At 32.8% G+C, this 26829-nt stretch overlaps 3 protein-coding genes across 3 annotated transcripts in view; 2 read left to right on the forward strand and 1 right to left on the reverse strand.

The window, feature by feature from the left end:
* Positions 1-571: 571 nt before the first annotated feature.
* Positions 572-9610, forward strand: LOC133204530 (cell cycle checkpoint control protein RAD9A-like). The gene is made up of 13 exons (XM_061340278.1): positions 572-702; positions 1895-1965; positions 2142-2288; positions 3046-3160; positions 4209-4308; positions 4721-4827; positions 5373-5479; positions 5765-5829; positions 6185-6322; positions 6821-6925; positions 8054-8273; positions 8697-8768; positions 9459-9610. The coding sequence occupies exons 1-13, from the start codon at positions 669-671 to the stop codon at positions 9579-9581; spliced, it is 1404 nt and encodes a 467-aa protein (XP_061196262.1). The 5' UTR covers positions 572-668; the 3' UTR covers positions 9582-9610.
* Positions 9611-13165: 3555 nt separating this feature from the next.
* LOC133205259 (N-lysine methyltransferase KMT5A-like) lies at positions 13166-19642 on the reverse strand. The gene is made up of 8 exons (XM_061341030.1): positions 19620-19642; positions 17916-17977; positions 17670-17740; positions 17340-17443; positions 16317-16407; positions 15853-15912; positions 14315-14505; positions 13166-14088 (listed from the first exon to the last, which is right to left on the reverse strand). Exons 2-8 carry the CDS (start codon positions 17974-17976, stop codon positions 13875-13877), a joined length of 792 nt encoding a protein of 263 aa, XP_061197014.1. The 5' UTR covers position 17977; positions 19620-19642; the 3' UTR covers positions 13166-13874.
* A 1665-nt stretch (positions 19643-21307) lies between these two features.
* Positions 21308-26829, forward strand: part of LOC133171641 (protein strawberry notch homolog 1-like) — a 30144-nt gene continuing 24622 nt past the window's right edge. The window contains exons 1-4 of the mRNA XM_061306426.1: positions 21308-21410; positions 21952-22080; positions 25311-25439; positions 26064-26829. The exon at positions 26064-26829 is cut by the window's right edge and continues 242 nt beyond it. Coding sequence (XP_061162410.1) covers positions 21393-21410; positions 21952-22080; positions 25311-25439; positions 26064-26829 — 1042 coding nt within the window. The 5' untranslated portion in view covers positions 21308-21392. The remainder of the gene's footprint in view (positions 21411-21951; positions 22081-25310; positions 25440-26063) is intronic.

Genomic DNA, 26829 nt, shown 5'->3' on the forward strand with positions numbered 1-26829 from the left:
ATAAGTGACAAAGTCAATAAAATAGATCTGACAAGTTGACATAATGATCTGACAAGTTGGCGTGATAAACTGACAAGTTGACCTAATTATCTGACATACAGTAACCGAACTATGCTACCATATAGATCATGATGAAATGTAAAGATAATGAACAGTAATCATTCCCAAAGTCCATTTAAACAATACAAATAACGAGCAGACTGTCAGAGCCAAGACGGACCTCTGAAAAAAAAAAGATGGGTTTTGGTGCCTTGGAAAAGTAAGATACATAATATCTTCAAACATTTTTTTTTCTTTTTGATGTCTAGATTTATTAAAATTCAACTCGTTTGATTTCAAAATTTCATCTTGTTTTAAAATCATGTATGAAGATGTTGCTGCAACTCGCAAAACCAAACGTAGCTGCAAAACTGTAGCGTTATGGTTTTATATTTTAGTCTTTGACCATAACGTTATGGTCAAAGACTCAACTATAAAACCACAACGCTACAGTTTTGCAGCTATGTAAGCAAGAACCTGGAAGTTAGGTTTTAGAGTACGACTTCTCTAATGAACGAGCTATCTTGATACCAATACAGCACCTCGATCCCGATGCTAATACAGACGATAGTACAGAGAGACTTTTGGGAGGGAAAAGCAACAATATTAAAGTGTTCCTTTAGATTAAAATGAAGTGTATTATTCCTGGTGTAAACATCAAAGGTACTTATTATAATAATTTTCAGTGTCTGGTGTAATTCATCAAGACTTTGACTGAGTCAGTAAACATGGCCAACTGGCCAGGGTAGTCTCTTTCATTTGAGAAGTAGCCATATGAATGAGCAATGTATTTTACAGCAATTCGAAGACATCAAGGCAGAGTGTATACTAAGGATTTATTATCTAGCATTCTGTAACAACGACCATGTATAACTTGGATCTTCTTACACTATATGCATTGCAATCACAACATTTGTTCATTTATAACTTGCAAGAAAAGATACTAAATAATTGCTCTAAAAGGCATTGATGACAAGCGGTAAATATAGTACTGACGACTCTTGACTCTCTAAATTTTCTATGGATATTTTTCATACTGCTGTACAGAAGCTCTACAAAAACTTCATACTAGCATTGAAATACATTCACACAGTCATAAATGTATCAACAATGTTACCTATAATATGATAAATCAAGAACTTCGATCTCTGACTCCTGATTGTTCCAGATTGCAATTTTGTAATATGTTGACGGTGCGACCGTTAAGACGAGTGCAGATACCTATTCAGTTTTAATTTACATCCGTCTTCTCAAAAAGCATGTGACATTTGGTATGTCTAGACCCTGACTTCACAAGCGACGAGATACAATTCACAAAGCATTATGGGACCACAGGTTACTGTGGAAAAAAATTCATTTGGATCAATGTGCAAAGTCCGAATTTTCTCTTTGCCCAGGCATTGCTTTAAGAGCTCGCAGTGACAAGCGTCACTTTGCGCCGCTCACTGCACTCTCTATTAATGTTCTTAATTTCACCAAATAGAATCACATCCGACTTCTTAGGCATATTTTCTATGCCATAGTAAATGCACATACTTAAATATATCAACAATGTTACATATAATAATGTCAACTGTCCAAAAGCAGTAAAATTTAGTACTAAAGATATAAATGTAGAAACCAAAAACCAGACACTGATTCATCGAACTGCTCAATTTAGTTAAAAAATGCCATCATTTTTAATATTTTGATATTTTCATACTTAAGTGAATTAAGTTCAACATATTTAATGTGCCTGAAAAGTTTGAACCAAATCTGTTAAGCAGTGTCAGCAGTATGTTCTAGATTTACCGCATGCCACTGCATTGATTTTGTAAATTCTTTTAAATTTTATCCATATCTTTCTTTTTAATAGTTTTTGGAAGAGCAATTCATTCATTGTCAAAAATTGGAGAGGAATTATACATAGAACCTCTTGCTCATGGGGTATGTATTGCAAAATTAAATCCTTTAAAAAAACAATGCTTTTTGCTTTTATTTATGAGAAAACTTTATTGTAAACATTATATCATATATATTCACTTATGTTTACTCCCTGGTTTCCATTGGGACCCACTCTCAGTTATTGTTTTTTATTATAATTTTATCTCTATCTGTTACAGTTGGCCTTAAGGACAGTCAACTCATCAAGGTCAGCATATGCTTGTTTCCTGTTTTTCCCAACATTTTTCCAGCACTATGATGATGGGACACCAGAAATTTCTTCTCAGGATAGCGAGGACTCCATCAGGTGCAAAATTGCCATGAAGGTCTTTGATTTAGATTTTACCATAAATTTTAATATTAAGGCAATTACCAGTATCACTATATAACAAGCACAGTTTTTCTTTTGTATGTTTATAAGACCACATCATGCACTCCTTGATTTCATGAATATCACAGCATTTTATACACTGGTGTTAATTTTTGACATAAAGAATACATGTACTTTGTTTCACTAAGAATATTAAAGTATGCTATTAAGAATAAATATATCTAAGATATTTAATATTGTGTGTTTATTATTAAGAATAAAGTTCATAAGCAGTGCATTTAATAGTGTTTTATATATACCGGTATACAAATGATAAATTTATATAGTACTGGTAACGATGTTACTTATACAAAATGTATTTCAGGTACCATTGAACATATTGTGAAAAAGGATGATTTAAGATCTATAGAAAAACCATCCGAGTAACCGGTTACTCGATCGGAAAAGTAAGCGAGTAACCGGTTACTAAAAATCGTCCGATTTGACAACACTAGTATTTTTATATGTCATTAGTAAATTTGTCCAAATAATGTCATTAAAAAAGATTTTATCTTCTCTAAGCTGCATGCCCAATCTAGCTGAATCAGTTTTTTAAAATACTGTTTGGAGCAATCATATTTTTAAGAAAACTGCAATGCAATGATACAAAAAGGAAGATAACTGTTGCTTAAGTTTCTCAGTTTAATAAAGTAATGTTAAGAGAACTGAAATTATATGCTTGTTTGTTCAGTATATTTTTAACTTTTTTTCAGTCTTGTTTGATTGTCTTCAAATCAATGTCCAATGTGGAGAAGACCGTTGAGAAGTGCCAAATTACTCTAAATATGCAAAAGGCAAGACTCATCTTCAAACTGTATTGCAAACATGGTATGTTAAAGGCTCTAAATTTTTCCAAATGATAATTTTAGTTTAAAATACCTGTACGAATACAGAAGCCGTACAAGTAAGCCTTATATGTATTGTATTTGATCTTATATAAGAATCTAGATGACTGTGGTTATCAGTTCTCGATCAGTTGTATTTAAATATTCTAATGAATACCAAAATGTTTTATATGAAATCCAATTTTGATTTTCTCTAGCCAAAATAATACTGAGTTGGCTTATTGCTGTTTATTTTATATGTAGTAGTTCATCATGAGCTGCATGCATTGATAGTATTTTGAAAACTTTCAAAATTTTGATCTCTTCGGCTAATTAGTATAATCTAAATGAACCATTTTTATATGGCGTAGACTCAGATTTGATAACATCATGGCCTTTACAGTTATTCTATAAGAGGGCTGGGACGATACAACTTTTTCTATATTGATATGTGTCACGATATTTGAGCCACGACACAATATGTATCACAATATGTTGAATTGGTTATATGGGTTTTTTTTTTTAATTGAAATGAAGAAAACATTTCTTCACAAATAAGAATGATTTATTCAAAGGAGTTGCATATCTGTTGTAAAACAAAATTATTTTACATAATTGGTGTTAATTAATCATTATGTATTTCATATTTATATTTATATTTAGCATATTTATTTTACATATTAAACCCAAAATATTAAGTAAACAAAGAAAAACATAAGTCAGAATTTTTTTGCGATATTTCTTCATACGCATCGATATGCGTATCGTCCTCACACAGAATCGAAATTATCAATAACTCGATATATCGTCCCAGCCCTACTCTGTAAGGGCCATGATGTCATCAAATCTGAGTCTACATACCATTTTAGGTAAATTAAAACTCCAAATTGAGGTTTAACATGTAGTAATTAAAAAATGTTGTACTATTTGCATGTGAATTTAAAAACCATTGAATACAAACTTTTTTTTCTTTCAAACCATTAATTGTGGATAAGGATATACCAACATGTTTAAACTTTCAAGAGAGTCAGACACAAAGGCTTTTTTTTCAGGAATTGTGAAGACACACAATTTAGCTTTCATAGAATGTGAAACATTACAGGCAGTGTTCTCAAAAGATATGTGTCCAAATCAGCTGACAGCACAACCAAGGTAGGCTTTCTGTGTGTGGCTATTTTGAGGGAATTTCATTGCCACAGTTTGACTAAATGTGTAATACATGTATAGATCTCAAGGTGACCTGTATAAAATCTCCTGGAGAAGCTTTTTGCTAAGTTAACTTTTCTGGTATGCTGTACCAAATTTTCATAATTGTTTCAACTAAATCCAATCATTTTCTGTTTCTAATATTGTTTATTTAGGCTGTATTTACATTATAGAAACTGTTATTACTGTAAGCTAAACATCACATGTATCCATTACAATCTTTAAACCTCAAGTAGCAGATCAGAAATATTTAACTTGTTTGTTTTTTCTCAGTATTAATCAAAATTTTCAAAAAAATTCTCACCCACATGTAAAAGTATTTTAATTGCTAGATTTCATTACCGGTACTCTGTTATAGACTGCTGTGTGATACAGTGGTGAACTTCCAGTCAAATCAGGAGGAGGTCACTCTGATTGTCTCCCCTGAGAAGATTTCATTAAAGAATTATACTGATGATGAGCCAGGTGAGAGTATTCATAGCATAAAGTCAAAGTTGTTGGAGACATTAATTTAATTTAATTATAATTTGTATGAAAAATGTATAAGCTTTAGACATGAGTTGCTAGAGTTATGCTTGTTGCCTGACATCAAGGATCTTTTCTGAAACCTTGGTCACTCACATGGGCCAATGATGTACTTTTCATATTGTTCACATTTCTGACATAGTACTGCATAGGGTAATCCTAGGACTAATTTAAGTTTCAGAAAGTGTTTGTGAGAAAATGACCAGATAATACATGAATATATCATCCCTTGTTCAAATAAATGTAAATTATGGTAAAGGAGAAGTATTAATAATTATTTTGAAATAGTTTATATTTAGTCCATGAGAAGATAAAAATTTATACTTTCTTGATTGAATACACAAATGACAAAGTGTCAGTCATAGTCTTGTTTTCAGGTATTCAATTTAACCAATTCTTACAATGTCAAGTAAGTCTTCTCTAAGAGTAAAACAAATGCAGCAGCCACAGTAAACTAGATTGTATTAAAATCTTATGAATTTCAGACCCTACAAAAGTAGTCCATACTGTCCTAAATCTAGATCCAGATGAATTTGAGAATTGTCAGATAGGAGTCGATACAGATATCACCTTCTGTCTAAAGGAGTTCAGGGTATGATGGCTGGTATAATGATCTCTGCATGCAGATTTGTCTTGATTTAATTCAAGAGAAATTTATTTTCATGCTAAAATCATGAGAAGCCACTTTTAAGAACTTTTAAATGAAGTAAATCATATATCTTTGTACAAATATACTTTGCAAACAAAAAAAAAATTAAAAACAACAACAACAAAAAAAAAACAAACAAACCAAAACTGCAGTCCATTAGAATAAGAATTAACAAAGAAAGCATGTTAGGGCAATGTTTTTGAATCACAATTCTTTTATTCCTCACAGGCAGTCCTTGCATTTGCAGAAATCACAGCTATGCCAATAAATATCAAGTTTGAAACCTCAGGAAGGTAATTTATTACATATCCTTTGTGTGTGTATATATATTTCAGTTTTTAAACATAAAACGTAAAACATTCAATGAAATGTAAGCATAAACACTGAAGTTTTAACAGGATAAATAAATGTTGTACCCATCTCTTATCTGCAACTCCTCCTATACAACTGAATAAAATTTAATGAGACTTTCAAATAATCTTTATTATGAAGTGCCAATGTGCACATTATATTTTATGTTCTGATTGGACAGATATTTGGGGTTTTATGTAGCAAAAAATGGACTTTGCCATTGTACTCATATGGGAGTGGGGGGTTTCATTCTGTGAGCTCAGTGCCCATAGTACCTCTAGTTTATTAATATTTCAGACCAGTGGTGTTCAGTATTGATGCTGACAGTGCTTTTGAAGCTAATTTTGTGCTGGCAACTTTGGCAGAATCTCACTCACAGTCGGGAAATTTCACTTCCCATACAACACAACAAACACTGCAGAATGGAGCATGCAGGTCAGATTAAGTTTCACTTTAATTTCACAAGGATTGTATTCTTCTTTGTTCTTTGAAGTAATGTTATGTTTATTGACTACAGTGGTTACATATTTTTGGAGCTTGCATAAAGTAAGTGCATATTAAGTATAACAAAACACAGAACAAATTTAATATATTACATAATCTTTGTTAAAATTGAGGCCCCCCGAGGCTAGGATAGGGTTACAATAAGAGGTCAGCATTAAATATTTGAATTAAAGGAAATATTTTAAGAAATCTATGAAAGAACAAAACTGTGTAAGTGTCCACAGGTAGTGTAGATTAACAATTTGTGAAAGCTGTAGCCTCTGATGGGGGGGGGGGGGGGGGGGGGGGGTAAGAGTACTAACTTAATAAAGATAAAAGGTGAGCATTGTGGCCTGTGGGCCTTTTCTTACAGCTGTAGTGTGAGGTTGAAGACAAATCAAGTTAAAACTTTTATGCTCTGATTACATAGTGTAATATATAATTATACAGCTCTGCTTTGAGGTCCCATTCAAGAAGAACAAAAAAGTCACAAAGAGGTCAACATCATATGAACCAATCAAACAACAGCAGTGACTCGCATCTTAATGGGCACAGGTACTAACGAAGCTGTCAATCAAATGAAAAGAACTAATAATTAAAGATCAATATTTTTTGTAAGAGCAGACCAATTAATTTTTGTTATGTCATTTCAATATGTACCATTTCCATTTTCATTAACCATGCAAAATTTGAATTTTTAACTTTGAAATTTCTTATTTAATACTCAACCAATGTTACAACAAAAACGTGACTTTAAGTAGGGCTGGGCAAAAATACCAATATTCCAGTATATTGCGGCACGATGACAAAAAATATGATATTGCAATACATTTTTGTAGTACCGATATACCGGCAAAATGCTTGGACTCAGATTTCTATAATAAAAAAAATAAAGTATATGTTGTCAGAATCATTTGCGATCGTGCCAAACAGTAAGGCAAAAGCTGTTGCAGTGGGTGCATTTTGATGCATAACTGTATATAAATCAACAAAAAACTTTTTCTTCATCATTTATCATAGTTATTTACATTCTACGTGTAAATGGAGGTTATTAAGATAAGAAAATACCACTTTAATTTTCGTTGAAAATATTGCAATACATATCTCAGTACAGTTAGAAATATTGCAATATATTCCAATACGAAATCTCTAGGCAATACCCAGCCCTAACTTTAAGTTTATCATCTGGACAGAGAACATGCAAGTATTTTTTATCAAAAGGATGAACATTACAAGTGACACCCAATCCTAGTCAAACTTTGATGTGCATTACCTACTGTACATTATATTTAATCCTGCTTTCTCCAGTCATTAAATGTCAACGGAGATATAAATAAATAATCCAAAAGAAGCAAAGATAATGAGAGTAGAAATGGTAGTGATTAGATGACTAAGATGGCAATTTTATGGACACTGACACATCAGACTAACTTATCCCTTCACCTCAAAAAGTTACATACTGAATAGGTGGAGATAAAATACTGGATAAAATTGTTTGACATATATACTCTCTGTTGAACAACAGTATTATAATATGTAAAATTTATACAACCCAATCATTAATATAAAAGTATATACATGTATTGAAGAGATGAAAGAGAAAAAGTTGTCTCTCAGGAGAACATTGTGGCCAATGAGTTTATTGTTTAAATTCATTTTTTGTTTTTGTACATCACTGTACAGAAGTGATCAAGTGAAATCATTCCCAAAAGAAGATTTTGATGATGAGATACAAGTACCCAACATATTAAAAGCTGCTGGAAATTCATCAACTGAGAAAAATGACGCAGACAGAGTATTCCATGCAGAAAGTGTGTTTGCCAGACACAGCAATCAAACCATGTCACAACAATCTACATCGAGTAGTTATAGAAGTCCTGTCATACCTAACCAATTACACAAGGTCAGAATTGTCTTTACTGTGAGAATAAAATAGTAAATTTTCTCCTTTTCTCAAGATCACAAAGCTACATTATCCAATGTAAGTATCCAAGCATATGTTTGTAAACTTTTTTTTACGTCAACTCACACCTCCAAAATCTTGATCGGTCAAGACTGAAAATCACTTGTGTTAGATAAGCATTACATGTATGACATATAAGGAGAGAATAAGCCATATCTAAAAGAATGTGGCAGAGTAAATTAACATCACGTATCTATACTAGTATCAGCTTTAATATAGTTTATGGCATAACCTTTGTCTTAGTGTGGGATCACATAAAAGGATTTCAGAAACATTTTTGAAGAGAGAGAGATGCAACTCAGATGAGCAGATGAGCATTGACCACGGGCCTCTTGTTTATATATTTTCTCCATTCTTTTTTAGAGCATCCTTGAAGATGTTGATATGGATGATGAAGAAGATGAGCCAGTTCCTGGAACTCCACCAAAGAAAAAAGTAAGAGGTTTTTCCTCTAGAGTCTGTAATCTTGTGAGGAAAAGTAAATCTTAGATTGAGTGTTATGTAATCTATTATTGTTTTATAATGCTATGATTAGACACTTTCATACATAAGTTTGTCTCTTTATCTAATGCTCTACTCCTACAGTTTAAGTCTGATTTCAATAAATCTTCATACCATGAATTTTAAACAATTATTTTCAAAGTTTATTGATTAGTTATGATTGATTCCCAACACCACTGTACATGTGTATATACAATGTACAGTTAAAACTATCTAATCCAATACACACTTGGATGCAGATTTTGTGTCAAAATAGACATGGTGTTGGATTTCACAGTGTATAGAGAATAAAGATGATAGTAAAAGTGGAATAAAAATAAAGATCGGAATTCACAGCAAAATGGATTGCACAGGTGTCAAATTAGTTTTTATATGGTTGTAAAATTGTCATCATTTAACAAGAGACTTGACATACTTTATTGTAATTTTAGTAAGTATATGAACTTATTTTTTCATATAATCATTGCAGGCCTGATACCAGTATTTCTTAAACCTATTATTTACATACGTAATGTATATTTTAAAGGGGGCTAAAAATAATGCAGGTCAAACATGGTACATGATATTGAGAAATTTTATATGCACCCGATTCTTTTATAAGTATTTGTTTTGTTTTACTTTCAGTTTCGGTCCATGTTTTTTGGCATGTCACAGGCCAGCAGTACAGCCTCCCAGGGTACTCAGGGAACCAGGATCCCCCCAAATCCCCAAGTTCTGGTGGAAGACACTGATGAAGAGGATGATTGAAATTGTTATGTCATTAACTTTGTTTTAATAAAATATTTGTTATACATGATTACAGATTAAAGTATCGTCTGTGTTATGAATAGTAGCATTTACATATTTAACTTAAATTGATAGAATTTATCCTTAGGAAAATTGAAAATTTTCATTCAGGTGAGCCTAACAGTCCATTAACCTCATTCAAAATCTTGGAGGATAGTATAAGATCGATAGGTTTTGGAGACACTGATAATAGGTCAAGATGTAATGTGTCACAGCTTTGCAAAAATTTCTTCTACACTTTTATGAGAACTGTTGTGCATCACAAATATTTTCCCAGAGTCACTTTTATAATACTGTAATATTCTGTTATGAAGAGCTTGAACTCCCTACATATTAAACACCATCTTAGTTTATCACTATTTACTAATATTGCTAGTATTCTTGTAACAGAGACATGTATGTGCCTCTGCTGGGGATTGAACCTGGGGCCTCTGGCTTGCCAGTCCAGTGCTCTACCAATTGAGCTAAAGGGTTAACCCACTAGCTCAAGCTTGTAGGAAGCCGTGTATCTGACACTACCACATTCTTACAGCTTGCACACAAACTGTCGGGTGTTTCACCCTCACACATTCCAAAAAACCTGAAGGTATTTATAAGTTACCAAATTGAAATGAACAAGTCAGTGAAACGTACAAATGTTAATCAGATGCAGCATTCAGACCATGCATTAGACTAGGTATCCATGGATACACCAAATGTGCCTGTTTGTTTGGTATACTTCTTGTTATGTACAGGGAACTCACTTCAATACATACTGACTTTGACTTTGCTTGTGCAAATTAACAGACAGCTAGATAATCAGACATGATTGGAGATTACCATCCTCCACCCCTACCAAAAAAAAAAAAAACAACAACAACAACATTGTTGCAAAGAGGAGGGATAATATTCATCAGGTGTCTCTTCCCCAACTTTTCTTCAGTTTGCAATCTTGTTAAAGTATTTTATGCTGAAGAATCCATCAAATAAGTATAATATTGACTGAATTATAAAAAAAACATTTTTGCAAAACAATTTCAGATCCAAACAAATCTCTTTTTCTTCACTTTTTATGTACAGATCACCATGTAAAGTGAAACACAATTCAACAGTCATCTAGCTGACAATAGAGATGTACAAACAATGATCTCCCATGATTTTCCAATGGCAAAATTCATTTTGTGTTTTTATACTTTTATTTAATGTTTTACACTACCAACATACAAGAGGCTCATGGGCCACTACATTCACCTGAGTGACCTTGGTCCTGCTGTTCTGTAATCCCCCCCCCCCTTTATTCCAATGAAAAATTAATTTTGAACCAATATTGTGGCTTCACCTTAGTCCCATGGATTTATTATGAAAATGAACTTGAGTCCACACAGCCTGGGGATATGACTTGAATGGGCTTCCTGTTATACATGTGTAAATTTGATTCCCTGTTTTAAAAAAAAAATATGAATCTACACATCTTTGAAATATTGATACATCAATATGATTTAGTGTGGTCTTGACTCTCTTGGAAATTTTTTTTTTTAATTTCAATTTCACACAACACACCAGTAAAAAGAGCCCAAGAGCCTTAATGCTCACCTGAGTATAATAAACCTTGTAAAGGATCCACAGAATACACACTTGCATTTACACTTTGTCTGAAAGCTCATCTTTTCTGGTCCAGTGGTTTTTGAAATTTTTAAATTTTCACTATTTCATAATTATCTCCCCTGAAAAAAAGGTGGCCCTTCATTTGAATTTCTTTTACCCAACTATACTCTGTGCCAAGTTTGACTGAAATTCACAGTGGTTCTGGAGAAGGATATGAACTGAAATTCACACAGTGGTTCTGGAGAAGAAGATGAACTTGTGAAAAGTTTACAACGTGACAACAATCAAGGACAGATTTTGATCATTAAAAGCTCGTTATAGCCTTTGGTTCAGGTGAGCTAACAAAATTATTTTACTACCTAGTGGATCACTAAATAACCAGAGGTTTCTGATAAGATTCCACCTCTGTAGAGACTTAAAACAGTCCTAGGGAATTGGAACACATATACATTGACATTCCTCTCTGAATTTTCTGTTGTCAACATATTTACATGTACTCTCAAAGCAGAGAGGAGCATCTATGTGAATAAAGTTGTACTAAAATTAGACAAAAAAATGCCTAAGACTAGCAATATTTTGCTACAATTTTGACCAACTTATTCTGTAAAACAGGAACACGTATACCAAAAGTCTCTGATGAGATGGTACCTTTATAGGTTGCAACCCATAGTGCTCTATTGAAATAACTACTACTGAAATGATAATTTCAATAGTGGTGAGAATGCATTTCAAAACTAAACACACATGCAACCACTATTGAAATACCAAACCACTATTGATATAATTATTTCAATAGTGGTTTAGAAGGCATTTCAAAACCAAACACACATTGCAACCACTATTGAAATCACATCCACTATTGAATTAGTTATTTTTTGAAGTTCCTAAATCTCAAAGTACATGTACTCTAATGCCAACTTTATAAATGCAAGCTTCAAGTAATTATGTTATAGAATCGGATGTTTCCTCCTTGATCTTATTTGGGAAAGTTAAAGTTCAAATACATGTACATGTAGTTATAAAAACATTTGTAATGTTGGAAAAAAAGGACTAAAATGTATGTTTCATTTTATCTCAAAAAATGCTTTACACTGAAACATGAACATTTCCTTTTTTCTCCTTCAAAGTTGTAAAAATAACTGAAAAACAGCCATTAAAATGGCCCACTTCTCACTAATTTTCCAACAATTTCAGTGCTCTCAACCTAACATTTATCTACACACTCTCTCCTATAACATCCATGCCAACATTCATGGACAAACCTACATAACCATTATAGTTAATTAAGCAATGCTACTACTATGAAAGAGCACTTCCAAGGAACTTTGTCAAGGCATTATTACAATATGGGTGTTATTTCAATAGTGGTTGCAATAAAGTGTTGTTTTTGAAATGCATTCTCAACCACTATTGAAACAATAATTTCAATAGTTGTTATTTAAAAGTGGTTGCAATAAAGTGTTGTTTTTGAAATGCATTCTCAACCACTATTGAAACAATAATTTCAATAGTTGTTATTTAAAAGTGGTTGCAATAAAGTATTGTTCTTGAAATGCATTCTCAACCGCTATTGAAACAACAAGTTCAATAGTTGTTATTTAAAAGTGGTTGCCATAAAGTGTTGTTTTTGAAATGCATTCTCAACCACTATTGAAACAATAAGTTCAATAGTTGTTATTTCAATAGTGGTTGCAATAAAGTGTTGTTTTTGAAATGCATTCTCAACCACTATTTTTGAAACAATAATTTCAATAGTTGTTATTTAAAAGTGGTTGCAATATAGTGTTGTTTTTTTTTAAATACATTCTCAACCACTATTGAAACAATAATTTCAATAGTGGTTGTTATTTCAAAAGTGGTTGCAACAGTGCAGTACTTACATGTATTTACATTTGAACGTGAAACACATTCATAGAAAAAAGACAGGCAGAGACAGCAGGTTAAATAATGCAAGTCAAAGCTTTTCTCAAACAAAATACTTTTATTGGAAAGAAATCAAAAACATTGAAGTCCAAGTCCCAACCAAATATTTCTTTAGTATTTTAATCTTGATATCTTGAATCCTCAGATATCCTAAAGTTTTTTCTCACTTCTACATTGATGGAGTTCAAGATAAATAGGTTTGACTGCAGTATTTTGAAACAATGAAATTATAATTCATCTATTTTTAATATAAAGCAATTTTTGAGAATTGTTAAAGATAGGTGAAAAAAACCAGGGCTCTCGTAACATGTTAGGGATTAGGGCCAGGGCCATTAAAATTGGTAAAATGAGCAACCTTTTCTTTTTTTTTAAGGAAAATCATTAAAAATAAACACATTTTGGGTTTCTGGTAGTTGTTAACAAATAAAATTTTGCTGTGTAATACCCAGAAACATAAGTAGCAAATTCCAGAAAAGTTAAAACAGAAAGATGATTGGAAAAAAGAAAATTCTAGCCGTCTTTTCTTAATCCTGCCATTTCTTGATGATGGTGAAACATGTACATGTATATATAACAGATATCAGTTTATTCACCGTGACAACATGCAAACACAACTGTCAGAATAACAATAGTATTACATACTGCTACTTAAATCATGGACAGAATCTTAACAAAACAATTTTAATGGAATTCAAATTACATTTTAAGGAAAAATTCATTACACAACCATACTCTATATAATCATTGCTAAAATTTTAACCAAGGATGAGATTCTAGGGATTCCTTTTTCCTGTCCCCATAATCATATAAGAGTTCCTCTCCTATAGAAATGTCTCTGGAGGCCACAAGCATGAGATAAGGGCGGTCATTAATCTCTGTCAGCTTTGTGTGACAGTTTCCTGCTGTTTTACTGTGGTTTATGAGACGTCCTAATCTTCCACTTTCAGCTGTGGCATCAATGCTAAAATGAAGACAAAAGTTTCATGCATTAATTTTTTTTCTTTCTTTTTTTTATTTTAACAGATTTGACACTCACAACAGGCCCTTGGGCTACAACTCTGACCATAGCTTTTTCTGACAAATAATTGTTATATTTACATTTTTTTTTTTTTGCTTGTGAAAAAGTATCTTGATATGTTTCCTTCCACAAAGTCTTGTCTTGTATTTTAGCAAATCAGAAAAATTACCAGTAGTGTCTGTTTTTGTGAACAAAGTAGTACATGTAGCACCCAAATTTTGGATTTTCAGAATACTCCTTTTCTCGTTGTTTTGCTGTGGAAAGGTCTATAAGGTCCCCTGCATATTCCACTACAAAATCCCCTCGTAAAAACTTCCTGGTGGCAATAACTCCTCTGCCTTTTTCTCCTAAAGTAGCAACCTACAAAGAATTTCAAAACCAGTTACTTTATTAAGAGTATGTCAATGTGCACACTCTATCTGAAATCACTCAAAGCTAATATATACCACTCTCTTTTTTTAACATTTGAAAACAATTGTTCCTTAATAATAGATCAATCATACTCTAACTCTGATAGAGATGATGAACAACCTGTACCCAGGATTTTCATATTTCACAACAAATCAGGGAGACTTGATCCTCCCACATGTACTCTTAACGCCTACTTACACTCTCACCCGTAAGAGGCCACTCATGGGAGAATGTCAAACTGGCCACTTAATATAGGTGGCCTCTGATTCAGGGTTTCAAGTCGATGAGTAAACTTGGAGTATTATGCTATTCTTACACACACCTAGTTCCGCAATTTTGACATGTTAGCAAATTATATGTTATAAAATTCAAATGTAACCCATTTTAATCAGTTTACATAGACTTCTCAAAAAGTCCATGTTACTATCAAGTGCAATTTCCTTGATGTTTGGTTGAATTCTTCAAGACATGTACATACACTATGTGTACATCTTATTGACTTTTGCTGAAAAATACATCATAATACAAATTTTATTGAAATGTTTATATACATGTACTAGCATAAGTGTTAATTAAAGACGGCCATCTGATCATGGTGACAACCTCAAGCAGTTTGTTATGAGCTAAATAAAATTTATATCATGAACATATTCTTAAACTGTCTTTTGTATATAAAGATTAGTTTAAAACCTTTTAATGAATCTATCTCAAAGCAAGCAAAATTCAAAATAAACAAGTAATTATGTATGTCATTATCAGACCAGTTGTTTATGTATGGCTTTGTCCATACAAGATCAGATCTTGCATGTATCTGAATCTATACACTTTGAGAGGAATCTTTAAGCTCGATCTCTTCTGGATCAGTGGTTCTGGAGAAGAAGATTTTCATATCACCCTACTTTTGCCTTTCTTTGATTGTTAGTCTTTAGATGGGGTGGGGTCATTTAAAATGTTCCTTCATTTGAAAGAAAATAACTTCTATAACCATCACCAAGTACACTTTGTGCCTCAATTGGTTGAAATTGGTCCAGTGGTTCCAGAGAAGAAGTCACGAATGTAAAAGTTAAAGACAGAAAGAAGGAAAAAGAAAAACTTCAGACAGATGGTCAAAGGACATCTTATCATCACATTTAAGCTCTTATGGTCGAAAAATGTTACAGAACTTGAACTTCCTCACTCCTGAATTGAAAAATTCAGGAATTGCTTCATGGACACTATTTTGCATGTGTAAAGTAAATTGTAAAATACATGTGTAAAGTGCCTTTATGTACTGAGCCATAGAAATTTCTACATTACCTCTAATCCTTCCTCCACATTATTTAGTATCTTCTCTTCAAGTTCTGCCCTTTTTTCTTTCTTGAAAATTGAAATTGAGAGAATATCTCATTTTTCTTCAATTGGTGCAATTAACACAAACTAGTAAATTATAAAAGCATATATATTGTTGGTTAATTGTTCAGAATTCACTGAAATTAAACAAAACAAAGGTGGTCACCAAAGTCACACAAATATTTTCAACAGTAATTTTCTCCCAAGATTTAAATTAATTAAGTGGCCCCATTGTTTTTGAGGGAAAAAAAGTTAAGATTTTTTCAGTAGATTTCTATGTATATACTGTATATATCAATTCTTCAAATGGAATGAAAAGTTATGACATGTGAGAAATCTTAAAGTAGATTGAGATTATAAACGTAGATTAGCAAAATTAGCACAAATCCAAATTAATATCCCCCACAAATAACAATTTCTTCATTCCATACCTCTATTTCTGACTTAGGTTTGCGACAACTTCTACGTACTGGAAAATAATCAGTCAATAACTTGTTGTCTAGGCCAGTTTCTATCAATTTTCTAAAGGACAAATAAAAACTGTTCATTAATATGTTTAACTCATGATAAAATATTTTTAGAATACAAAATAAATTTATGCTTTCTCCCATGATATACTAAAATGAAATTGTAATTAAATACTGTAAAATCACATATTTTTGTGGGGTCCAATTTTTAGGTTTGATGAAAAAACAAGCATTCTGAGAGTACTGCATTAGCAATACTAGTCCCCTACCGGCAAGTGTAATCTGGTTCCCGTTAAGAATTGAAAATGCCATAATTCTGTCAAAAATCAATGAAGCGGAACGAAATGCAAATTTGATCTATAACTAATCAAGGTAAAGTCACATACAAAAAATCAGCTCAATATCTGAAAGCGTTTAGAAGAAAATTGCGGAAAACCAAGTGGGACAGACAGACAGAGGGACAGACAGACAGACGGACGGACAGACTCAGAGGAAACCTATAGTCCCCTCCGGTTTCACCAGTAGGGGACTAATAATGGTTCGTGGGGATTTTATTTCATGGATGAAGAAGTGCTTATTTGTTATTTGAAATTTTACATTTCATGGAGGACATGAATTAATGGGTCTCTTCTTACCAAGAACACAACAAAAATTAACCCCCCACAAAAATTAGTGATTTCACAGTATAACAAATAATCATGTCTAGAACATAAACTTTATCTTTCTATACAGACTCACCTAGTGAATTAATTTGGTTGGCATTTGGGTGTATTATCATAAGACAATGTGTCACCTAACTTTAAAATCCACAAATTAACAAAATCTTTTACCTCAGACTCAAATTTTTATTTCGCAAGAAAGCCTGTCTAGGCCTGCACTGCATTATCACACATTATATTGAATCCTGGTATACTCCAACACATTTTCTCCCTTTTCTATTACAATATATTTGGTTTTGACACTTGTTCTGTTCAACACACATCTTACTTTTTTCTATTCATCCTGGCCCTTGGTGAATTGACAGTTAGGACTGGTTTGCCTGTCTTGTTGATTCCTTTCCTATCATTACAGGGTGTTCCATTAGAAGTCAACTGAAATAATTCAAAGCAGAACAGTAGTACTTTGCATTCACAAAATAGAATTCAACTAATTATTTTTTCATTTTTTCTTCATCAGATTTTTTCTTCATTTTATCTGTTTGATACTTGACCATTTAATTTGAAACATTGCATTTTGTCAAGTTTGCCAAAGTTGCTTTAAAAACCAGATTTAAAGTATTAACAAATCACTTTTAAAAATACTGATAACAAAACTTACATTCATTTCCACTTTACATGGGGTGAAACACTTGGAATCAGATGTATCATTTTCCACACAATTCTTCTTTCCTTTAAAATTGCATCAACCATTTAGATAAATATATCAACCATTTAAGGATTTATCTTATTTTAAATGTGCAATATCTTAGTATATATGAGATACTGATGTTACACAGTTATTATCATTTTTACCATGCTACACTCTGAATGTTGTTATCAATTAATAAATGAAAATATCATATACCTGGACTGGTAAAGTAGGCTGTGATTTTAGATGAATCTGTTTTGTCATTGGAGTTCTCCATTCTAAGTAATAGAAATTTAAATTGGGTACACATAAACATCTCTTCCTGCTCATCCAGATTTTCTGAAAATCTAAGTTACTGTAAAATGGTTCATGAGGCAAAAATATGGCAATAAGACAGGTTTACTTGTCTGTGACCAGATAGTATCTGTTGAAGTGTTCAGGGGCTCTGGGTTCAAAAGCTGGTCTGCTCTTATATTTCTTCCTTTCTGTTACAGTTCATGTTGTGCCATGTCCTAGAATGTGATGTAGAAAATGCAATGGACCAGCCCATGATTTTATTATCGAACCCAGGCCCCCTTGATCTTAGGTGACAGGTGCTTTACCTGGCAAACTATCCAGTCACAAGCAAATGAATTTGTTTGACCACCATATTCCTCCGTCCCAGCGTTTTTTTTTTTTTTTTTTTTTTTTGTCCTTATACATGTATAACTGGTACCAAGAAAAAGTACCATTCCCAATGCAGAAAAACATTAATTTTTCTTTTGCCCCGGTAGGACTTTGATAAGTAAGTCCAGGGGAGGTGAAAAGCACCAAATGTAACAGTAACAAAGAGAATGCAATAGACCATGACAAGTGCTCGGGTAGGGACATTTTAGCAGAATTTCTGAGTGTACATTGTGAATGGATATTTTAGCTAAAGAAAAATTGGTTACCTGTAAACTAAAAGTTCAATGGACAATATAGCCAAGTTTGTTTTTTTTTTTTCAGTAGATAATTTTAATTCTTTTTAAATAATCAATGTAAAGTCATCAAAAATTGATCCATGGTCATCACGTTAATGACTACGTTTCTGACTCTTTTGGAGGTTTTGATGCTGAAGACTGGAATTCACTTAAATTAAACTCACTAATTCTTCTCAAAATCCTACTTCCACGTCCCGTTGGTGAGAAGGGGGCAGCAGACTTAGTGTGGCTTACTGTAGAGATAAATATGAATTCGACTTAACTCTCCAGTCCCGCTAAATGTCTACATCCTATTTTAAATTCCTTTAAAACGTCTTATATATCTTCCACTAAAACGTCCACAAATTTTCCTCTTAAATGTTCCTTTCTTTGCTTTAATGTCCTGTCAATCTGCTAAAATGTCCAACACCAAGGTGTTCTTAAGCAGCTGGGCTATCTGGCTAGGAGCTAAATCTGACTGACACACAAAAACCTGCCTGAGATAAAAAAAAAAATGCTGATGTCTGGAGGAAAGGACATTAAGAGGGAGGAATGGGGGGGGGGGTGTCGGTGGCCAGATAGCTTTGTTCCTCAGTAGACCACATGGGCCCATATTCAAATGCTGGTCTGGTTTTCTGCATTTTCTCCCTTCATGCTACATTCCAAATACCTGTCTTTTCACATGAATATCCCCTTCTATTTCGCTGAAACATGTAAATCTTGCAGAATATAAGATTACAAACAGTCGTGTGATGCTTTTACCAGGGACGCTATACTATCAACCAGGTTTATAGCTATCTATGTACTGATGTAGGTCCCTGATATTTCACATACTGTCTAAACAATAACATGCAAAAAGAAAAAACAATCGTAGAGAAGGAAAAACATAACAAAATTTCATTTATGTTATCTAGATATTTGTTTGAAACTAAATAAAATGTAGAGTATGTATGAGAATAATATATTCTTGTGTTCAAACCTTTTCCTATGTTTTCAACTTCAAGTCCGCGAAAGCTTCTGCTACACATAACGCTATTCTGATTGGTCAGTTTCGGGGAGGTATAATGTGCTGATAGTATAATGTCCTGGTTAATTAATAACATGATCACATTTGAACCGTTGTAAAGTGCCAGAACAATTTTCTTTTAACTGATTGTAATCCAGATACTTATTTTCTATAAGATTCATGAGAGAAAAAGTTAAAAAAAATTATTTTGTTTCTTTGACAGGGGTATAATGTCCTTATTTTGGGATACATAATGACCGGATGGCTTAAAGAAAACAATGTTTAAAAATATATAAAATTGATATAAAAATCAGTCAAATAAAAAGAACTTATTTTTATTTTTATTTTTTCCCTTCTACTTTTTTTTTTTAAATTTTTATATATATCTTATTTTATTTTTATTTATGAATCAACTAGATTTGTGAGCTCTGCAGCTCACGGGTCTGAAAACCCAGAAAGCAAAAATACGGTTTACGCAGGCAGACTATAATTTTTGATATACTAATTTGAATGGAGAGAAAAACGGAAAACAGATTTTTACATAGGAGACAGAATCGGTGAATAATAATTAAAATTTTGATTCTTCAACTAACCTCTTATTTGACTTATTTAATGAATGAGTTCGGATAATTATTTTAGTGCAGATGAAAATGAAATATAAACAAGAAATGCAGAAGAGACACTGATATAACTTTAGCATACATGTATATGGAAAACTTGTTGACCAGGAACGGATCCAAGCGTGTCCGGGAAGAACAGGTTAGATTGAAAGAAGTATAAATAATCAAATCATTTTAACTATCATAAATTAAATTCATACATGCTTGCCTCCCCCCCCCCCCGTAATGAAAGCAATGATTATATTTGTTTAATAGTAAAAGTCGCTAGTTTTACAAGATAAATAAGTTACTTATAGATTTAAATGAAATTAAAATAATTCTACATGCAAATTTAAAAAGAAGAAGAATACATGGCGGCAAAATAGCGAATCATACCAGACAAAAAGAATTCCAGAAGAAATTCCCGATACAAGATATTTTTTTTTCTCCTTCATCTGTACAAAAATTTGAGGTATTGTCGTAGTCGAAGCTGTTATTGTTGCCGATAATATGGAAAAAGAAAAATCAAACTTTCCACTGAGAAAGTTTTTTTGCAAAAAGCCAGCATAACTTATAAGTGGTTAAGAGAGACATAAATAACATTATTAGTCTATGTGAATCTGGGAATTTTAACCTCCAATGTATATGGTAAATTAACTTTTATCGAAAATTATCTTAATATAAAAATTACAAAGCATTCGTATAAAAAACAGTTCTAATCCGGGATGTTCGAGTTTATATACCAGTAAAAAGGCTTTGTTTGCCTTTGTTTGTTTGTTAGTTTGTTTTTTTTTTTTTTTTTTTTTTTGTGTGTTTGTTTGTTTGTTTGTTTTTGTTTTCGTTTTTTTTTCTTTGTTTTTTTGTTTGTTTGTTTGTTTGTTTGTTTTTTTTTTTTTTTTTTTTTGGTTTTGTTTTGTTTTCTTGTTTGTTTCTTTGTTTTAAATCCCAGGAGTACATTCTGTACTTTGATTCTATATCGCACCAGTCGGAATATCTCATTCTTTTTCCATACTGAAATGTGTTGTAATGAAAATACCCGAGAAGGTACGATTACTTAGCACACGTCAGAGACGGAATTCTGGGAAATTTATATGATGGTGGATTGCGAAAATGCGTTGAAACGGTCTGCGAACTTCTCTTGCTAGTGATGGCAAATGAATCGAATGTAAGAGGAGAATTTCCTTTTAAGTAAATTTTGTGTCAAAATCCATTAATTTACTTTGGATTATTCAGAGGTTTAATCACAATATGCCCATAATAAAAGCTAGAATTTTGTTTTTAATTTTTCTCACCGGTCAACCTTCCTCGTTCATGATCAAAAGTTCATTTAACAAAGTAAGAAGGGACAGGTAAAAGGGAAATTGGAGGAAGGTATAGAAAGGGAGGGAGAGCATGAGGAAGTAGGACGAAAGATGGACGGGGAAGGAAGCCCTGCCCACTCCTTAACTGAACATGTATTCTGTAAAGATTTTCATGAAAGTAAAAGTACATGATATTGGTTGTTTAAAGAGCTAAGGAAAAGTAATATCTGACATTAGTAATTTTAATTTTCTGTGTCATAATGGAGATGAAAATAGGATCTGACATTAGTAATGTTCATTTTCTGTGTCAATGGAGATGAAAATAAGGATTTGCAAGTGTACTTGAAGAACAGAACAGAATATTTATTGAAGAAGAATGAATTTTACATTTATTGCTATTTTCAGAACGATTTCACAGACATATTATCAGCTGCATTAGATGAATCGGGCATCACAGGAGATTTTGAAGATGAATTTGATGAAACAAGCTCGTTTTCTCACCACTCTGTGTATCCAGGACAATCTCAACCAATTGTATGTATAAACAATTACAATCTACAGGCCTTTTTAGTCTTATCAACAACATACTGAAAGGTTGATGTAAATATTCTTTTTCTCAGAAACTGGGAAAATTTATTGAAAGAAATCTGAATTTTAGCGAAATTGTTCCAAGTTACATTTACTATTCGGTCGCTAAATGCATGGTTTGACACTAACCGTAACCCGCTAGCATACATGCCAACTTTTGAAAATTTCCTTGGGGGAGATTGCGCGTTATGACATTTTCCAAAGTTCTAAATTTGCGGCATTTTGTCGTGAAAATAAGTATTTTTGTTTTTTTTAAATATCAGTCTAATACCTTCAGTGATTCATTTTGAAAATGGTTATCATGGGTCCAAAGGACCCCTCTTAATGACAACAATGAGTCCCGTGCCAAAATCAATGCGTCCAAATCCAAGGGTACCGTATATTAGATGTTACAGAGGAAATTCTGGTGAAATAAAAAAGGGTATTGCACGAAAGTGCAAATGTTTTACTGTAGTTGTGAGTGATTTATACTTTTAGTCTTTTACTATCAATTGTCCAAGTAAGAATACACGATTTTGTGTCATAAAAATAATATATTGTCCACTGTGCACTTTGGTTCTATTTTTAGATCGTACATACGATCTCACACATTGTATCAGTCATAAAATGCACAGAAGCAGAATGAAGTAAAAAAAATTAAGAAGTAATAATGACAAATAGTCAGAAATAAAAATTATTAAATTTTATACTTCTTAGCTTGTAAGGAAAAAACGAAAAGAAAAAACCAATGATACAGGTTACAGCTTAAATACAAAGGTATAGTATTCGCTTCAGAAACGTTCCACGGTATAGACATAATCAGTGATAATCGAACTATGCTATCTAACTTTCAAATATTTTCTGATAATTGCTTTTAACTGCAGTTGTGAAACCTGACCTGTTGTTGGCAACCTTATTCCTGTTAAAATCGTTCATGCATATCGCTTAGCACGTGGATATGATGCAATCGGTCAAGTTTTGAATCAGGTTATACTGAAATAATTTAAAATAGTACATGTCCTTCTATAAATTTATTGCGTCCATTGGGATGCACATTTATTGAAATAATGCGTCCTGAGCAAAATTTGTGCGTAATTTACGCAGGACGCACACCAAAATGAATCACTGTACCATGTATCATATATTATCACTACTTCATAGTGTTTTCTCTATCAACTTCAACAAAAACACAATATTATTTGAAATTTAAAAAAGAAAATTTTAATCAAAATTATTTAATATGATAATATAAAGATAAACATTACCCCCCTGCCATATGCAATGTCATACACATACAGATTATTACATGGATAAGGATGTTAAACTTAATTACAAATAATCTATTTTGCAAGTTACTAAAAGAGTTCATGCAGTTACTGTTTTTGTCTATTGGTAAATTACACATTTTATAAAGCTACTAAGTCACAGACAAATAATTTGTAATTTTTTTTAAATCAAAGGGAATACTAAAAAGAAGTCACTTTTAATGTTTTCATACAAAGTCTGTAAAAGGCATGGTACGTCTTCTCCTTTCTAACTTTTTGTGAACCACTCCTGGAATTCTGCTTAAAAAATCTAACGGTTTTTACTTGCAGACCATAGTGCCTATGTTGCATCTTTTCAAATTGGATTTTGGCAGTGTCTTTTCCATGATCAATGACGTAGTTCATAATTATAGTGAGAAATGCTGTATTTCCTAAACTTGAAAACCTTTTATTTACAGCTTATACATATATTGTCAAATTTTGCGTAAAGTGTGAACTCGTCACAAGTTTGTATCCTGTTGTGTGTATTTCTAAAATTTCCACATCTGGCATGATTGTCTAGGTTAATATACACTGTTAATGAGAATTGGGAGCAATAAATACCACAGTAATGACTGGTAGCACAGTTGACACCTTGTTGATTACCTGTTATCAGCGGCAATTAACAGATATCTACCGATAAACATTCAAACTGCCATCTTTTTTTCACACAGAAATGTGGTATTATTCAAAGCAGATCGGTAAAAAATCTGGAATTCCTAAAAATCGGTAGAAATGGGATTAAAAATTATATTGGTAGACAAGCGGTAGGTAGGGTTAAAAATTGGTAGACTCCCAAAAAAATCGGGAAAGTTGGCATGTATGCGCTAGCCCGGGACAATTGAAAATTGAGGTCGGACTACCAAACAAGTCATCATGCTTGTCCTGCGATGCTACTGGAAATTTAAATACCACACACTCGCATAAAGCAATTGTGTAGATTAATTTTAAAAAGTACAAATCAGTTTTTGTTAGCGAGGTGTAATAACGTTTGAATCATCGTCAGATAACTGTCAACTTTGTTACTGCCCAATGTTGTTTTGGTGCGACCTATCAAATATCTTTGAATTAAAGTGTGGTTTTCAAAATAAAATGTGGAATCTTTCAATATGGAAAAATGTCTTTACTTACATTTGTAAAGTAGCATAGTTTTGCCCCAAAATACAAGCCAGAATGCAGGATTTGGCATTTTATTTTCAAAAAGTTGTGGGTTAATTGACCCCCGTCTACCCCCACAAGCAGTACCCTATCATAAAAATGGACAATCACCAGTCCAAATTTACTCCTTCACAAAAATGATAGCTAATTTTTATTTCTAGTTGCAAAATAATTATTTTGGTCACAAATGTGACCGTTTTAGTCGCAATTTGGAGCACAGTGAAAGCAGACATTTTCTTCTGTCTTGAAGTTTTTCATCCAGTCTAACAAAGAGCTATCACAAAGTTCTGAGAATTTTCAGTATCGATCAGATGTATACTGATTATTATGTTGATATGTAGAAAGAATAGTCATGCATGACTTTTTTGCATTGAGAAAATTAAAAATTAAAGGACAGGTACTTGAATATTTGAATAATCCAAAAGTATACAGCAGCTGAGAAGTCATTCAAAATATAGATTTATATACTACTGAGAGCTTGTGAATTTCAGATATGTTCTGCTTTTTATTATTTTGACGTGGAAAGAAACATAGTGAAGTAATCTAATGAAAGAAGAAATAAATAACTTCCTGCTTACTAAAAGTTTCCAGGTGTTGATAAAAACTTGCCTTTAATTTTTACAATAGTGGCATATGATCTGATAGTTGAGAACCATACATTTCAAATATGGAAAAGTTTCTTTGTTGACATGCCAACTTGGGAACTCATTAAATTTTTTATTCTCTTTGAAATAGATATCCAATCATGTATTTAATGGAGGGATGCCACAGACAATTCCTATTCCACAACAAATTGGAGGCATCAACTCCACAGCATTCAATCACCCTATTCCACAACCAGGAACCCCTTTTCCAAGTAACCAGGTAGTAATTTAATAATCCCTATGTTTATTCTTATTCTCACATTAATTTGCAAGTGTGTTTGTGAATTCAAGTTTTTCACAAAGAGTCATAAAAATTTCGTGAAGACTGTCAGACATTTAAACTGAGTTCAAAATCTTGTTAGTTCAAACAAACATCTTTCATCCCAGATACTTTATTTGGATTATACCATGTTGGTCATATGGAATAATTTGCTCAAAGAATTTAATGAACCAGGTGACCTTTTATCCTCAGGCTGAGAGGACCAGTAGTGTCGGACTCTGTACTCACAGACCCTCAAATAAAAGTGGGGCTACAACTTTAAAAACAAAAAGCAGGGCTACAATTTGTATTAAAGCTTGATATCAAGTATCAGCAAACTATAGATTGTTGGAAGCTTTAAGTTTATTGCCATTTTAGAGGTTTTTGTTATTATATTTCATTGTTTGGTAGAGAAATGTGACAAAAGTGAGTAATATGACCCATGAGCTTCTCATTTTTCAAGATTTTTCTGTTTATTAAAGCAAGACAGAAAGTCTGCCTGCTATGCATAGAATTTACAGCTGTTTATGAGAGTCCCAGTAATTTGAGCCATATGTTTTAACCTTATGACAATTTTTTTTTCAGCTCATAACCCAAGTTTCCAAAGTTCAGAATAATCCATCTTCCTTACTGCATCGATCAGCATCCAGCCCAGCCATTATACGCATCCCAGCATCATCCCTCCAAAAACAGGGAGAATCTCCTCTCCAAAGCCAGATCAAATTACAGACATCTCAAAACCAAAATAACTCCACTGGAGGTCCTAGAATCATCAAGATCACAAGACTTGGTGGACAAGGATCCAGCACAATTAAAGTACCTGTGACAGGAAATATTCCTCTAAGTGGGATTGTTAACAAAGCAACTGGAGGAGCAGTGAAGATTGGAAACTATGTTACTAAAAGCTCTTCAGTGCCAACAATTAATTTAAATGATCTTTCTGGAAGGACCAATGGCTCAGGTGTACCTGTGAGTGATGCACCAAAATCTGGACCAGAATCCATTAATTGGGCTAGTCTGGTCAAGAAAGATCCAAACACAGGTGCTTGCACAATTAACTTGGCAAATCTTGCAGCAGCAAGTGGTAAGAAAATCATAATTACTACAACAACAGGCAATCAAATGACAGGGAGTGTAATCAGCCAGTCAGCTGGCACAGGTGAACAGATTCTTTCTTCAGGTTTGGGAACAAACTCGCCGATTCCTACAAACTTAGGGAGTGTGAGAATGACACAATCACCTTCTGTGTTGCCAAGAAGTGATATTCTGTCTGCTCAAACTATGAGACCAAGAGGTGGGGAACTGCCAGCTCCTCATTCTCCAGGTATGGGCAGTGTTCAGCTCAGTTCCT

This window comes from Saccostrea echinata, unplaced genomic scaffold (assembly GCF_033153115.1).
Source record: "Saccostrea echinata isolate AGI-Se365-2 ecotype Australia unplaced genomic scaffold, CSIRO_AGI_Sech_v1 ptg000054l, whole genome shotgun sequence".
NCBI classification, from domain to species: Eukaryota; Metazoa; Mollusca; class Bivalvia; order Ostreida; family Ostreidae; genus Saccostrea; species Saccostrea echinata.